The 16,227-nt window shown below is 44.6% G+C and overlaps 1 protein-coding gene across 1 annotated transcript in view; it reads right to left on the bottom strand.

The window, feature by feature from the left end:
• GNAO1 (G protein subunit alpha o1) overlaps nt 1–10,687 on the bottom strand; it is a 43,447-nt gene extending 32,760 nt beyond the window's left edge. Inside the window, exons 1-2 of the mRNA XM_015825405.1 lie at nt 10,674–10,687; nt 8,912–9,053 (exon numbers count right to left, since the gene is read on the bottom strand). Coding sequence (XP_015680891.1) covers nt 8,912–9,053; nt 10,674–10,687 — 156 coding nt within the window. The remainder of the gene's footprint in view (nt 1–8,911; nt 9,054–10,673) is intronic.
• Between the last annotated feature and the right edge of the window lie 5,540 nt (nt 10,688–16,227).

Raw genomic sequence — 16,227 nt, 5'->3', positions numbered from 1 at the left:
GTTCTCATTTTGTAGAAGATCCGTTTAAATAGCATTCAAACACTGACAGATGTCATTTCAAGTCCTATTTGTCTGGATTTGCCAGCTGTTTCTGCAAAACTCACTACAGTAAATAAATAACCGGGAACAGATGGATTAAAAAAATTAGAAAGCGCTCAGGCTTGGCCTTCAAAACGACTCCTTGCTCTTTTCTAAAGATGGATCCCTTTAAACACCCAAGTGGGCACTTAATTTTTGACTTGCCGTGGGTGACATATAATCAATGTGTCTGTTGGTGAAATAGTTTTTTTGTAACTTCCCACTTCTCGGGAAATAAGGAAAGGGTGGAAGACACAGGGAAAGTGGAAAAAGTGGGGATGAGTCACAAATAGATGAATGCACCATCTTATTGGCACTGGCTGGGGGGAGCAGTTGAAACTGGGCATTTCTATATTTAAAAAAATATATATTTTCTTTTTGACAAAAAACATAAAAAGTAACACAAACTAATAAAAAGCAAAGGAAGGAAGGAAGGAAGGAAGGAAGGAAGGAAAGAAGGAAGGAAGGAAGGAAGGAAGGAAGGATAAAAGTGCAGAAGGACTGAAAATGTATATAAAAAGGGGTCTTCCAATTTCTCCTGCAGCAAATATAACTGCCTTAACTCTTAATTCATGATTGCGAAGAAAGACTTCACTTTTTTCTTTTATCTGTTTTTTTTTCCTAATCAAAACCACAGGTCATGAGTGTATTGTTCTCTGTTTCTTGCAAAATGTTTATAAGGACTTTCCAGTAAACCATTGACAGAGATATTGTTTGTTCTCTAATCAAAGAGGTTAATTTAGCCATCCCTCCAAGTTCCAACATCTTCTCCAGCCATTTTCCATCATGGATGGTGTTGAACCTTTCCAATTTTCACCCTAGGAGTGGTAACAAGGATTGGGCACATCTGCAGAGAAATCGTTTGCTTTCTTGGATAGCTTTTGTGAAAAGTTCATCTGGATCCAGTCATCTTCAGTTAAATGTCTGCAAAATTCCTGCCAATGACCATTGGCAACATGAATTCTATATGGATCCCGGAAATGGCTTACTTGACACGACAGGCTATTAACGCTGCCCTTAGTGACTTGATATGCCAGCAACGAGTAGTAACAATAGTTTTCCACAAGGGAGCACTGTGGCCCTAGCAAGTCACCGGTGACAAGTACCACCCAACTTGTGATTCCTGCAAAATACAAACAGGTCCATGTCTCATAAGCTCAGATCTCCCAAGCTCACAAGCTAAGATCAAATAGGTTGTGGAATGCATTCGTGAAAGTCCAAGCTAATTCTCATATTGCTTTGAAGTAAGTGGCAATTTTCTTTGACCAAGGTTGAAAGGCAGCCCCCAGCAGCCTTCAGAAGACCCAAGAAAGTCCTGGCTTGTGGCTATGACAACATGACACCCTATCAACACCTGTTAAAGGATGCTGTCCATGGTCCTGTTGGATGTAACTGTGTTTACATTCTGTTGGCTGTAATAGCCTTCTGTGATTTAAGACAGTTATGCAGGTAGTCCTCAACGTACGACCACAATAGAGCCCCAGAATTTCTGTTGCCAAATGAGACAGACGTTAAGTGAATTTTGCCCCATTTTATGGATTTTGACACAGTTGTTAAATGAATCGCTGCAGCTGTTAAGATCGTAAAACAGTTGTTAACACTTAACAACTGTTTTACGATCTTCACAGCTTGTCAGAAGACATTGGCTTGTCAGAAGAGTTGTAAAAAGAGATGACATGACTCTGGGATAATGCAACTGCCATAAGTATGAGTTAGATGCCAAGTGTCTGAATTTTGATCACATGACCCTGGGGATGCTGCAATGGTCGTAAGTGGGGAAAATGGACATAAGTCGCTTTTTTCAGGGCTGTTGTAACGTTGAATGGCCACCAAATGAACTGTTGTACATCGAGGACTACCTGTATCGGCCTTCCAATAACAAATAATTTGGAATTCTTGCGCCAAGCTGGACTAAGGCAACTGATTGCCCGAACGGCTGTTCTGTTGCACTCCGGGATCTCATAAGCGCTGCCCTGAATTACACGATGGAAGAGAGGCAGGATATCAAATATTCATGAGAATAATTTCTGCAGAGAAATGTCATATAGCTTTGGAGTTTCTCTCCTGACACCTGAAATCTATTCTTGGCTCAACTTCCTAGTAATTAGAGCTTGGCTTTATTGGGGCACACAGAAAACTGCTTGGACATGTTCTTTGGACTCAGAGGCCATCTGTCATGGCCCCATCGGATCCCAGTTCAGAGGAGGAGCTGTTGAAACCAGGATGGTCCAAGAGAGATGGCACATCTCCCCTGGAATGGTTGGAGAGGCCAGGGGCCGTGGACGATGCTGTCCCGGGTCCCTCAGGCATTGGGGGAGATGCCTGCCCTCACAGACATAGGAAAAGCCTTGGGGGAAACTCAGCCTTGGGGAAAACTCAACCCTGACTTGTGTTTCTGCCTGTGAGTGACTGCCATCAGGGGAGCTTGGAGGTGGAGACTTATTGGCTGTGGTAGGGCCAGTTGTGGAATTTAACTAAACAATGAAGGACCTGGGTCACAACACCATCATCCTACCCTATCTCTTGGGCAACCTGGTTGCACAACTGTTGGGCAATCTTGAGGGTTGAACATGTGGACTGCAACGGACCATGGACCCTTTTTCTTATTGGTTCCCTTTAGGAGAGATAATGAATCGTGTTGCAGCATTAGTAGAAACTGCGAGTTACAGCCCCACAGGGAGTGAACAGGGCAGAGCTGGAGAAACCAAGCTGGCTGCAGAAAGCATCCAAATGTTTGGTCAAGGCAGAACATCTAATCCCTGTGGAGCAGATGCAATTGGCTGTGGCTTTACTGAGTTGTGTGTCTATGGTTTTTTTTTTAAATGCCAACTCTTGAGAGGATTTTAATGCTTTAGATTAAGAAAAGAAAAAGTATTCCACTGGGCAGGAGTTGCTGAAGCTGCAAGAATTCAGCAATCCTTGTGGGAAGGATGACACGCTCAGGAACTAACATGGGTCTGCTGGCCAATCCATCTGCATGTTTACAGCTTAATGGCTGAGCCACAAGGTTAAATGTAGATGTATTCCAAGATAGGGCAAAAGGGGAAAAAGTGGGAGATGGAAATCAGAGAGCAATTCACTGTGGACTGAATGATTTTGCCTAAAGATTCCCAGGCGATGTGGGTTCATCAGTTCGATCCTGACCGGCTCAAGGTTTACTCAGTCTTCCATCCTTCTGAGGTCAGTAAAATTAGGTTGTTGGGGGCAATAGGCTGACTCTGTAAACCTGTTAGAGAGGGCTGTAAAACAGTGTGAAGCGGTATATAAGTCTAAGTGCTATTGCTATTGACCTTCCTTCCTTCCTTCCTTCCTTCCTTCCTTCCTTCCTTCCTTCCTTCCTTCCTTCCTTCCTTCCTTCCTTCCTTCCTTCCTTCCTTCCTTCCTGTTCTTTTTAGGGCATGGGTTTTCTTGTTCTTTTGCAAAAGAAAACACACACACACAAAAAAACCTGCCCTTGACAAAACTGAATTGCTGGACCTTCACACGCCTGGTGAATGAAGAACCAAACCTATTTGGTAAATCTCTTGCAAATTCCTTTTAACAGGAAGTAGCATGGAATGTTTGAAACAAATTACTACAAATTAAAACGTTTGGCCTCTAAAACTAAAGGAACTTCTTGAAACTTCTCAAGAATCATAGCACATTAACAATGCTCTCTGGCATCTAAATAAAAAGCCTGTTTTTTTTTTAACCAATCGTAAAGAGGCTGAATTCACTTAAAACATCCTGGCTAGTGAATAAACCTATTTTATGCATTTGCATAATACCCTGGTTCTGGAAGGAACCAGGCTGGGCTAAGTGGGTGGGTAAACCCAAGAAAGTGAATGACAAAAAAGATACAGTTGAAACTAACCCAGCTTAGTGTATTGTGGGAATGCAGTTACGTTTACTTGGCCTGTTAAGGGTCTTGTGTGAATATATGTGCAGTGAAGGTCAACAAAGATGATAAAGGGACTGGAGGCTAAATTGTATGATGAATCGTTGAGGAAACTAGGTATGTCTAGCCTGTTGGGGAGAAGGACTAAGGGTGACAGTATTGAGGGACTATCGCAGAGAAGAAGGGGTTGACTTATCCTCCAAAGCACCAGAGGGCAGGACAAGAAGAAATGGGTAGAAGCTTGTTAGAGATTCAACCCAGAAGTAAGGAGAAATTTTCGAACAGTGAGAACAATTAATAGAATAGCTTGTCTCCTGGAGTTGTGGGTGCTCCATCACTGGAAGTTTTGAAAAATAGACAGGACAACCATTTGACTGGGATGGTATAAGTTCTCCTGTCTTGAGCAGGGGGATGGACTAGAAGACCTCCAAGATCCCTTCCAGCCCTATGGTTCTATGTTCTATAGCTGGGGTGCTGGGGTGGAGGAGCTGCACCAAAATTGAAGTAATTCAGTATTTTTCTTCCTCTCCCCTCTCCAAATAACCCTGCCACCCATATTTCCATTGAAGGCATTCCATTCCAGGTTGTTGGTTGGGAGCTCCTAAGGTTTCTTTCTTACCAGGGGAGGCCAATGGCCTGCTTTGTCAGTAATTCTGCAGTGTGCAGCATTTGGACAAAAGCCCAGAGATGTTTCCAACACTTTCAGAGCTCTGGAGAGTGGAAAAGAACTCCATCGAACCAGCATCCAATCACAGTTTGCAGGGCGAACATTGCCACAAGGTAACTCCGGGACCGCAAGATGTGATAATTGGAAGAGATTCAAAGCCATATTTCTCACTGACATAGGCATTCTCTAACTGATTGGCAGCAAAGGAGAAGGCCAGGCTGAATAATCTTCCAAGAAAAATACAGCCTGGTAGATAGTGAAGTGACACCTTCACTCAAAAGCAGATAAGCTGTTCCCGGGCCCATCTCTGCACATTTCAGCTTAGAATAGCACAATTGCCCAGCCTCAATTCCCACCATCCTGGAATCTCTGGAAGGCTTTGCTGGAGAACAGTTGTGGCCAGCTGCTTTCCACAGAAGACCTGAACATCGTGCGAGTCCAAAGGAGGGCTGAGAAGACTTCTGCAGATCCTCACATCCTGGGCAGAAACTGTCTCGTCTCCTCCCCTCAAGGTCCCTTCCAGCCTCATGATCGTATGTTTCTATATTCTAAAGTAGATGCTTCTCCTTGGGCTCCTAGTCCAAGAAACCCTTTCGTGAAATTAATTAATCATTTTGGAGCCTGTCAGATCCTGTTTCTCTTGCTCTCTCTGTTTTCCTTTTAAATCAATTTTTGGCAGTTACTCTTATCAAGGGTTTAAAATTAGAAAGGGGAATATGGAACGTTTAGTTGTTCAAAGCAAAATTTAATCAGGAAGAAATACACACCTGTCTACCTGGAAACGAATTAAAAATAATTGAGTTGCAAAGATGTGCTTGACCAACATAGTCCTTTGATGAAGAGTGTCTCCCTAAGTTTACAAATGGAGCTTTCTTTCATGAAAGGGACACTTCCTATTCTGACCTGGAAGAGGTCCCTTCCGTGCTGTGTCCTTGGCGGCATCAACAGTGGGACAGTATCAAGATCACATAAGATAATAGTATCTCTTTATACTGCACTGGTGAGACCACAATTGGAATACTGCATCCAACTTTGGTTACCATGACACAAAAAAGATGCTGAGACCCTGAAAGTGTGCACAGCAGAGCAACAAAGGTGATAAAGGGTCTAGACACCAAATCATATGATGAACAGTTGAGTTAGTTCTAGGTTGTTTTTTTGATCAGATTTTTGTATTTGCATTGAAAATTACCTAACTGTCCAACATCTACAGTTTCTTCAACCTGGTGCTCTTTTGATGGCAGCTTCCCGATTTCCTGTCTGGTTGTTGTTGTTAGTTGCGAAGTCGTGTCCGACCCATCGCGACCCCATGGACAACGTTCCTCCAGGCCTTCCTGTCCTCTACCATCTTCTGGAGTCCATTTAAGCTCACTCCTACTGCTTCAGGGACTCCATTCAGCCACCTCATTCTCTGTCGTCCCCTTCTTCTATTGCTCTCCATCTTTCCCAGCATTAGGCTCTTCTCCAGTGAGTCCTTCCTTCTCATTAGGTGGCCAAAGTATTTGAGTTTCCATTTCAGGATCTGGCCTTCTAAAGAGCAGTCAGGGTTGATCTCCTCTAAGACTGAGCTCTAGGGGACTCGCAGGAGTCTTCTCCAGCACCATAGTTCAAAGGCCTCATATGACATGTGGGAGTTGCCTTTTACTGGCTGATTTTGCACAAAGACAGTTAAAGATCCAGCACATAGCCCACCATTTGCAATTCGTCACTTACGGTAGTGACCAAAGTTACAATGACTCCCCCCTCATGTGACCATGATTTATGATGCTTTTGCCTAAAACCAGCATATAAGTGCTATTGCTATTCTCCTTTGCCCTTCCAATCACAGAACATCCAGTGCCAACTTTCCCTAAGGCTGCTTTAACCTCATGCTTCTCCATGACATGTCATGTGTGTGCAAGCCTGCAGCAGTGATTCAGAGAGCATGAGTGAGCCACACTCATTATTTTTCTGAGGCTGATAAACCACTTCCCAGGGGACAGTCCACCTGTTCTGCCAGGAGCCATTCAAGCCCGCTGGATGAGAAACCCCGTGGTTTATGGGCAGGTGTGAACCAAAGCTTTCCTAGGACCACAAAGCTCAAATTCCCCCCCCCTCGAGACAGCAGGGAAGAATGGCTGTTTCTCAGCACAACGTTGCACTCCAAACTGCGGTGGAATAATAAAGAAACAGAGGATCGAGATGAGGATAATTGTTGGTGCTTCCAGGAATAAGTTCACAGCTAAACAACCCCCATAATTAGCGAACACAGCTGGGGCATCTGAAGGGGATGGAACTGTGTCAGCAAATCAGCTAAGAATTGCACAGCACTTGTAGGCATCTACTTGGAAGTAAATCTCTTTCAGCCTGATAACAGAGACGGTGGCATTTCTGCACAGCTACAGTTAATAAATCAGGTTTTTCTACCCAGATAAATATGCGTTCCTCTTTAGGTGCAGGATTCAAAGCTAGTTAATGCAAATGTTGATCCAATGCTAAATGGCCATCTTAGGAGTCTCCCCCTCCTTTTTTTGATGTCTGTCATTATTTTATCATTTTGATTTGTTTTAACCTTCGTTTAATTTTTATTTTCTAATGTTTTAAGTTTTGTACATTGTTTTATTTATTGGTTCTATTATATTGGACAGTGCCCAGAGCCCCTCTTTGGAGTAAATGGGTGGTTTAGAAATATGAACTATAAATAAACAAATCCCTGTTTACGTTCAGCTAAATGCTGGCGGAAAATTTAAATGCGTATTTTCACACAGTGTCAGGCATGAAACACCAGGTCCACATACAAAGGCTCAGTTAAGCTATGATTTATTGCTAAAGGTCTGAGCACAGGAATCGTCAACACCTACTTAGAATTACATAAAAGTTAACAGCAGTCAAGGGGAGTGGGGCCTAGTTTACTTGTGGCTACACAGAGATTCTAGGCTGATCTCTTCTTTCACTCTGCCCTAGGTTCTGCCATCCTTTTTCCTACACACTTTCCCCCTTCTCTAGAGTAATGCAGAAATTCACTCAAACAAACCAAGAAATAAATCCTGGGAGACAGTGATGAAACAAACAAGGGCCGTTCTTAATTTGGAAAATCCCTCCCATTAATATATTTGTCTGGTGCTATAGCAGTGGTGGCGAACCTATGGCACGGGTGCCAGAGGCGGCACTCAGAGCCCTCTCTGTGGGCACGTGCGCCGTCGCCCCAGTCCTAGGCCTTCACCTGGGTTTTATAAAACCTTTTCGCTTTAGGCCTCCGCCGCCGTGTGCAAAAAAAGAAAAAAAAAGGCTCAATCAGTCAATTTCAACTTCTCGTGGGGAAAAAAAAGATCTTGCCAAGTTGGAATTGATTGATTGAACTTTTTAGTCCCACCCAGTCTGCCGTTACCACTGCAGCCACGCCCACCCAATGGCCCATGCCCAGCCAATGGGCCACACCCACTCGGCACTTGACGATGCATAAGTGGGTTTTGGGTTGCAGTTCGGGCACTCAGTCTCTAAAAGGTTCGCCATCACTGTGCTATAGGGAAGTTTGAAAGAGAAAGTGGGGGAAAGTCTTCACTTGGCTAGGGAATAATATCCTGGATATTATGATTCTCCTGGTCTGAATGTACACCAAATATCACTTCCTGTTTTGGGACATTCCCATGGAAAGCTAAAGCTTTAGAGTAAGGGCGGGCAACTGTGGCAACTTTACAACCTGTGGACTTCAAGTCCCAGAATTCCTGAGTCAGCATAGCTCAGAGAGCACCAAGGACCCCTCATTTCAGCCCTGAGCTGAAGAGGGAGTCAAGCTCTTCTCCAAAGCGCCTGAAGGCAGGACAAGAAGCAACGGATGGAAACTAATCAAGGAGAGAAGCAACCTGGAACTAAGGAGAAACTTCCTAAAAGTGAGGACAATTAACCAGTGGAACAACCTGCCTCCAGAAGCGGTGAATGCTCCAACACTGGAAGTTTTTAAAAAGAGACTGGACAGCCATTTGTCTGAGATGGTGTAGGGTTTCCTGCCTGAGCAGGAGGTTGGACTAGATGGCCTCCAAGGTCCCTTCCAACTCTATTATTATGACTGTTATTGCTATTGTTATTATTATTAAATATTCTCTTTATCAAAACTGCAGTATCCAATACATAGTGTAAGGTGCATCCATTAGAAATACATTTGCAGGGCAAAATTCAGCTGGACAGGCCAAGTGAAGCAAGTTCTCAAGCCCTTCCCATGAAAATTCTCAATATATCATTGAGGACCACGAGGCAGGCGAGATTTTTTGCACTGAAACCATTTCTTCGCTGCTATCTAGACTGTGACTCACCCGTCTTTCTTTATCCCCGTATTCTATGCCCAGCGTGTCCATGGCACGGACAATAGCTGCCAAGGATTGAATAGTGTTGCTATAGATTACAGGCTTGTACTGCTTCACGTCTTCTCCAGAAAAGCCATCTTCATGGATGATCCTTGGTGGGGAGAAAACAAAAGGCTTGGTTAAGGTGGAAGAAGAGAGAGCTTCATCAAAAATAAAATGGTTTTCCTGGGTGTCTTATATGGACGCCATGCAGAAACAGCCCCTCTGGTGCATACGGGGGTTCATAAATAAAATTATTTCATTACGAAGCGGCTAAGGGATGTGTGTGAATGTCCTGACTTTGGTAACACCCTCCTCCTGCTCCACCTCGTGCTCTACAGCAGAGGTCCCCAACCTTTTGGGCACCAGGGACCGGTTCCGTGGAGAGAGGTTTTTTCCACGGACCGGAGGGCGCGTGGTTTCGTGTACTGCCTGCATCCCATGGATGGGGCTTTGCTTGTTTGCGCGGACCGGTTGCTGGCATCCCGCAGCCTGGTGCCGATCCACAGACTGGGGGTTGGGGAGCCCTGCTCTACAGCTTCTCTTGCTTCTCTTGAAGCCAAGGAAGATACCAGAAGGGAAGATCTCCAGTGGGTATTTTTGAAAAAAAAATAAAAGAAGTAGGAACCGCCACACACATTGCAGAGTGATTCAAAGAAGTCCAGCAGAAAACACAAATGCTACAGTTGCCCCATCCACCATTTGCAATGATCCACTGGGGGGAAAATTCAGAAGCAACCCTTGAGCCCTCGTCACCCAAAGAGGTCGGTGGTTCCCTTTTAGTCAGGTTGTTTATTTATTTACAGGACGTATATGGCTCCCTAGGAGCATGGCGACTTGGGTGGGTGGAACACTGGGCAGGAGGTGAGCAAGCCCACGTTGAGACCGAGAGCTGCTGTAGGGCGGGGTTGAGCTCCCATCCTTCACTCCAGCTTCTGCTGGGGACATGAATGGAGCCCCCAATTGGGCATCCCCAGGGCGACGGTGACACCACCAGCTAATCCTTTCAACCCGGAAGCACTGCCTATCTCATGAACAATAACTCTGGTACATCGTAGGATTCGGGCTAGCTCCATCAGAGCAACCTTCTCTAAGACACGTGCCAACTGCAGACCCCCAATTTCTCAACCATCGGGGTTCCCCAGCTGGCTGCAGAAACATCTGCACTGCCCTCATTAGGGACGCTCTCCCCTGGACATTCGGAAAGGCCAACTGTGGAGAAAGTGGGGAGGGACAATTATGCCCCATCTCTGCTCTTTCTTGCTGTGTTGTTTATCTCTCTTTCTCCTGCTTCTCCTTGCCTCCTAAGGGCTTCTGCTCCTCCTCTGCCCAACCCTTAGGGGAAATTAGCAGCTAAAGGAGAGAGGTAATAAGCATCGATAAACAATCAGTGGGCTTCAAATCCCAGGAAATTTTTGCCAACTTTTCTCCAGAGGATTTCAGAGAATTCATAACAGTGGAAGATGGACAGAAAGCAGAGTTGGCATCAAAGGCGCCCAATATAGAAGTAAAAACAAAGGCTCAGAGCTCTTGGTTAGGAATTCCTTGGAAAAAATGCCCATAAATGATTAAGAGGTGTTATCTCTCCCCTTTGGTACGTAAAACTTGGGGGGGGGGCAGGTGCCTCTTCAGGCAGCTGTAGACAATAATCCATGTGTAATAATGATAAAAAAATTAAGCCCGGCTGAACTCTCAAGAGATTTCACATTTGGTGAGATTTTGGCAACCTCACCTCTCGGCTGTCATGTGATAACCCTGGAACCTCCTGAGATCCGGTGATAGCCTGAGATTTGAGTAATTAAATATTAAAATATATTTTTCACGGAACATCAGAACACACGTTGGGGTTCCGTAATGGACTGGTAGAAACACACAGGCTTGGCCACGCGAGGTTTGCAGGGAGGGTCCAAAAAGGATGGTGCTTGCAGTTGGCTGATTGAAACTGCACCTCTTTTTAGGTGGCTTGCATGAATAGCCATGCTTAGCCGCAAGATGAGTTACTAGGAACAAAAAAAAGGGAGGGGGGGAAGAAAGGGAGAAAACAGAGGAAGAGGAAGGAAGGAGATAGGAGGAAGGAGGAGGAGGTGGAAAGGAAGGAAAGGAAGGAAAAGAAGGGAGATGAGAAGAAGGAGGAAGGAAGGAAGGAAGGAAGGAANGAAAGAAAGAAAGAAAGAAAGAAAGAAAGAAAGAAGGAAGGAAGGAAGGAAGGAAATAAAGAAGGAAGAAAAAGAAGAAGGAAATGGGAAGAAAAAGGAAGAAAGAAGATGGGAAGAAGAAGAAGAAGAAGAAGAAGAAGAAGAAGAAGAAGAAGAAGAAGAAGAAGAAGAAGAAGAAGAAGAAGAAGAAGAAGAAGAAGAAGAGGAGGAGGAGGAGGAGGAGGAGGAGGAGGAGGAGGAGGAGGAGGAGGAGGAAAGGAAGGAAGGAAGGAAGGAAGGAAGGAAGGAAGGAAGGAAGGAAGGAAGGAAGGAAGGAAGGAAGGAAAAAAGGAAATCTTACAGTTGTTCCAGAAAGGAATTTTTTAAAGGCAAAAGCCCTTTGGACTTTCACTGATCTATTTAAGTGTGCTATGGGAATCCAGCTATGAATTCAGCATGGTTTCTTGCTAGCGAGAGGAATAAGACTGCCAATGACGCAATTCTCTCTTAGCCGTGAGCAGATTGTCATACACTGTAACAGCTTTGGATGTCAATAGACCTATTTATTATTAGCAGGACCTTGTCCAGAAAAGATCTCAAATGTATGATTCCAAAAAACACGGCTATCCAATTTCTAGTCCTCGGACACCAAGCTCTGCAAGAAATGTACATTTTGAAGTGGCCATTCTGTTGGATATATGGAAGAAAGACACATTTTTATTACTCACAAATTCTGGAGAAAATTTTTGATTTTTAGAAAAGCAGAGAAATGCCCCTTTGGGTTTTCTGAACTGTCTTAAAATGCTTCTATTCTTCATGCAGATATCATGATGAAATTGTTGACTTACTCACTTCCTTCCTTCCTTCCTTCCTTCCTTCCTCCCTCCCTCCCTCCCTCCCTCCCTCCCTCCCTTCCTTGTAAGCAGGGTACTCAATAATATGGTTTGATTAATTTGTTTTATCAGTTATTCAGTTCTGTATGCATTGTGTTTACATCAATTTGCACTTTAAAAAAGTAATTCAGTTCTGCATTAGATATAACCTGTATGTGTGTGTGTGTGTGTGTGTGTGTTTAGAATGCACAAATGCACACACTTCTAACAGGCTTTTTGCTGCGTATGTTTGCCATCCAAATCACTTCTTCCAATTCTTCAGCCCAATTTTTAATTTCCCGTGTGACGTCTGAGTGAAGGCGGGAAGCATTGGGCAGAGCTAATTAACTCGGGGGTATTTACAAAACCCAAAGGGCAAAGATGCCCTTTCTACTCTCATGCCAACCTTGCAAAAATGAGAAAAAAAACATGGTGCTGAGCAGAAAATTTGTGATTGTCCCTTGCAATAAACCAGGCAAACACATGTGTGTTCCTTTTTACGGCTTGCAAACACCCTAGGAGGGTCCAGCCAAGAAGTTTGCTTTGGCCTGGGGGCAAATTGTGTTGCTAAATCGCACTTCAGCTTCTTCTGCCTTATTTTCCATTTTGTTTTAAAATGAAACAAAACAACAACAAAAAAAGCCACCGGATTTGGTCAGGTGAAGTCAGTAGTAACAGCCAGTGGGAATTGATCGGCAATTCTCATTTAGAGGAGTAAACAGATGGATTGCAGGAGGCAATCACACGCTGGTACAAACACAAGGTGGTGTCTGGGCCTGCAACCGTTCCAGGGGGAATGAAGCAAAACAAATCAATGCTCAGGCTTTGGGGAGAGGAGAAGGAGGAGGAGACAGGGGCACCAAGGTCTGTGAGGTTTGACCACGAAGTTAAGGTACGTGGGGTCCTTGGTGCTCTCTGAGCTTGGTGGTTTTTTTGAAGATGCTTCATTACCAAACTGGGTACCATGATCAGTGCTAGAATGGAGAGGAGGAGGAGGAGGAGGAGGAGGAGGAGGAGGAGAGTGTGGGTTCCTTGGTGCTCTCTTGGTGGTTTTCTTGCAGACGTTTCATTACCAAACTAGGTGACATCATCAGAGTTCACCCTGAGCTCCAAATATTCTCTTCTATCAGTGTTAAGATTTACTTGACAACGTTCCCTTTCAATGAGTCTGCCATTTCCCTGGTTGGTCCCTTCCAGCTCCCATCATCCCCACTTCCTCTGTCACTTTGGAAGGAAACTGATCAACAGATCTCACTTCTCTTGGAGGCACCAAGGTTATTGAACAGGGTTTCAGATCTAAGTCTCCAACTGTAGAAACAAAGATCTAATTTCCTGGATCTTCTGGCTTCTTCTCTTACTGAGCTCTTCCCTTTTCCTTTCTCCCTTTTCCTCCCCCTTTGTTTATTTATATGTTTATTTATTTGATGATGGACAAGTCTCTGCAGTCTTCTTGGGAAGGTATTTTTGGAAGTGGTTTGCCATCGTCTTCATCACAATCTCTTTCTTTCCCAGCGTCATGAATGAAAGTGCCAGGGTGGTGTGGTGGTTAAGATTAAGGTGGTGGTTAAGGCACCAAGCTAGAAACCAGGAGACCGTGAGTTCTAGCCCTACTTTAGGCCCCAAGCCAGCTGGATGACCTTGGCCCGGTCCCTCTCTCTCAGCTCTGGAAAGCAAACAGTGTCAACCCATTTCTTAAAAACCTTGTCAAGAAAACGTCAAGGACTTGCCCTGGCAGTCTCCAGGACTCAACCCTTCCTTGAAGACACCAAACAAACAAAGATATACGGTATATTGAATCATTTTCGCTTTCCATTGCATGAAAAAAAAAAAGCCCAGAAATAATGTTTGGAGAAGCTCTAAGAGCCTTACTCAAGACTTTTATAGATGGTAAGTCTTAGACTGCACAGTTGCTGCTATCAAATCTATGAGACCATTCCCTGATGGGAGTAATGTGTGAATTTATCTATTGCTTCAACTGCAAAGCCATTCCAGATGGTAGCCCTTTTATTTAATATCTTAGAGCCTGGAGGGATAGCTGGATTGCAGTGATACGATCTCTCGACCTGTGAGGACAAATAAATGATTTTGTAAGGGAGCAAGGTGATAACGAGGCATTCAGGCTGTGACATATTACACTATCGGGGATTTGGGAAAAGAGGAAAATCATAAACCAAAGGTTGCTATACTTCTCTCGTTTTTTGGGATCAAACTCTCTCTCCACCATCATTGTTTCCACCTCAACCCCTTCCCAGCTGCCTTGAGCCTCTGCAACGCCATATGTCAGGTGATGCTGCCTCAAGGTGACCCAGCTGGGAAAAGAAGGCAGCTGCATACCAACCTATTCTTGAAGTGACCGTTTTGAAAACATCTTGCTTGAACCTGTTCATGGTGTGTGCGTGTGTGTCAGTGGTGGGAGGCAGTGAAGGGAGAGAAAAGTTGAACTTGGGGATTTTGGCATGCGATTCTCAGTTCTGGCTATGCATTACTGTGATACACTTAACTTCTAATAAAATTATACCTCTGTCAGCAAATGGAGCCAAAGATCATTTCTGTTTAGAGGTTGAAGTGGTGGCAGGTCTGACAGCCATGCAATATTCATTAATATTCTGCCTAATCAGGCTGCAGAAAGAGGAACAGTCACATTATATTGACATGAGTCCAATATCTAATCTTCCAATAACTAAGGGGCTGCCACAAAGAAGAGGGGGTCAACCTCTTCTCCAAAGCAGAAGAAGGTAGGACAAGAAACAAGGGATGGAAACTAATCAAGGAGAGAAGCAACCTGGAACTAAGGAGAAACTTCCTAACAGTGAGGACAATTAACCAGAGGAACAGAAGTTGTGGGTGCTCCATCACTGGAGGTTTTAAAGAAGAGATTGGACAACCATTTGTCTGAAATGGTATAGGGTCTCCTGCCTGAGCAGAGGGTTGGACTAGAACAAAGGTCCCCAACTTTTCTTGGTTGGCAGCCTGAAAGGATCGGGAAGGACAGGCACCTGTACGTGAACGGGGCCATGAGCTGGCACGTGACACAAATGGGGCCGTGACGCATGCGTGATGCTTGCGGTGACGCTAGCGTCTGGAGCAACCCTTGGGGCGATGCTAGCGTGAGTGTGGGGGTGAGCGTGCAGGCACCTGCCCTTCCCTTTCCTTCCAATCCCTCATGTGGCCCAGTGGCCAACAGGCCACGGACTGGTTTGTGGGCCACAGCCCACAGGTTGTGGACTTCTGGACTAGGTCCCTTCCAACTCTGTTACTCCGAGTCAAAATTTCTGGAAGGCTTGTGTAGCCGGCCTCAAAGAGAGCAGGAAATTGGAGAAAGGAGATGCCAAACACCAGGGGAAACCTGAAGGTCTTATCAGATTTGAAAGCTGATCAGATCAAGGTGGGGAATGATGCCTTCAAAGCAAGCAAATATTAAAATACAGACAGCGGTTCCAGCCATGCCTCACATGGATGTGGAAAGGGTTGCTGTCATGAGAGAAATCAAAGGTCCTGATGTGCTCATTTGCATTCACGGTGTGCATGGCCAGACTGCCACAAGTGTTAAGAGCAGCCAGTACCAGTCTCTGCTTATTATTAGCTAATGGAGTAGAATATCTGAAGACTGGGGTGGGGGAAGACCCAGCTGGATCCTATTGTCTCTCAATACGCATTTTCCAAAAGGGAAACAAAGGAAGACCACATTCATTTGAGCAAGCAATGTTCTGATCAGAGAGTCTTTGTTAATGACTGGGCTATAAATGGCAAAAAGGGACCAGCTGCCTCTTCCAAAGCTCATAGGGTTGATCCCCTAAAAAGGTGGAAGGGATTCGGATAAATCAAGAACTAATAAAATTTGTTATAAAAAAAAAAGAAGAGACTGGGCAGCCACTTGTCTGGAATAGTACAGGGTTTCTGCTTGAGCAGGAGGGTTGGTGGACTAGAAGATCTCCAAGGTGCCTTCCAATTCTGTTGGTCTGTTCTGTTGACTTTGCTGAATAACCAAGCAATTGCTTTGATTCTGCCCACCATCCTATTAGCAGCCTTTGGTTCACCAGAGGCCAGAGGAGAAAGCTAATTCAGGATGGGTTGCAACCAAGGAGATCTGTGGCAACCTTTGCTAACTTTTCATGCTCTCCAAAGATGTAACAGTGATGTAAACAGTGGGAGTACCACACCAACATATTTGGAGGGCCACAAGTTGGAGAAAGCTAGCTTTTAATATTATGAGTTGAGAACACCCAAAAAGCTCTGAACCTGTTTAAAAGCTAGAAGCCCATCATTCTGACTCCACAAT

The sequence above is a fragment of the Protobothrops mucrosquamatus genome, unplaced genomic scaffold (assembly GCF_001527695.2).
Source record: "Protobothrops mucrosquamatus isolate PMUCROS unplaced genomic scaffold, P.Mucros_1.0 scaffold2624, whole genome shotgun sequence".
Classification (NCBI taxonomy): Eukaryota; Metazoa; Chordata; class Lepidosauria; order Squamata; family Viperidae; genus Protobothrops; species Protobothrops mucrosquamatus.
This window is presented reverse-complemented; position numbering and strand designations above follow the sequence as displayed.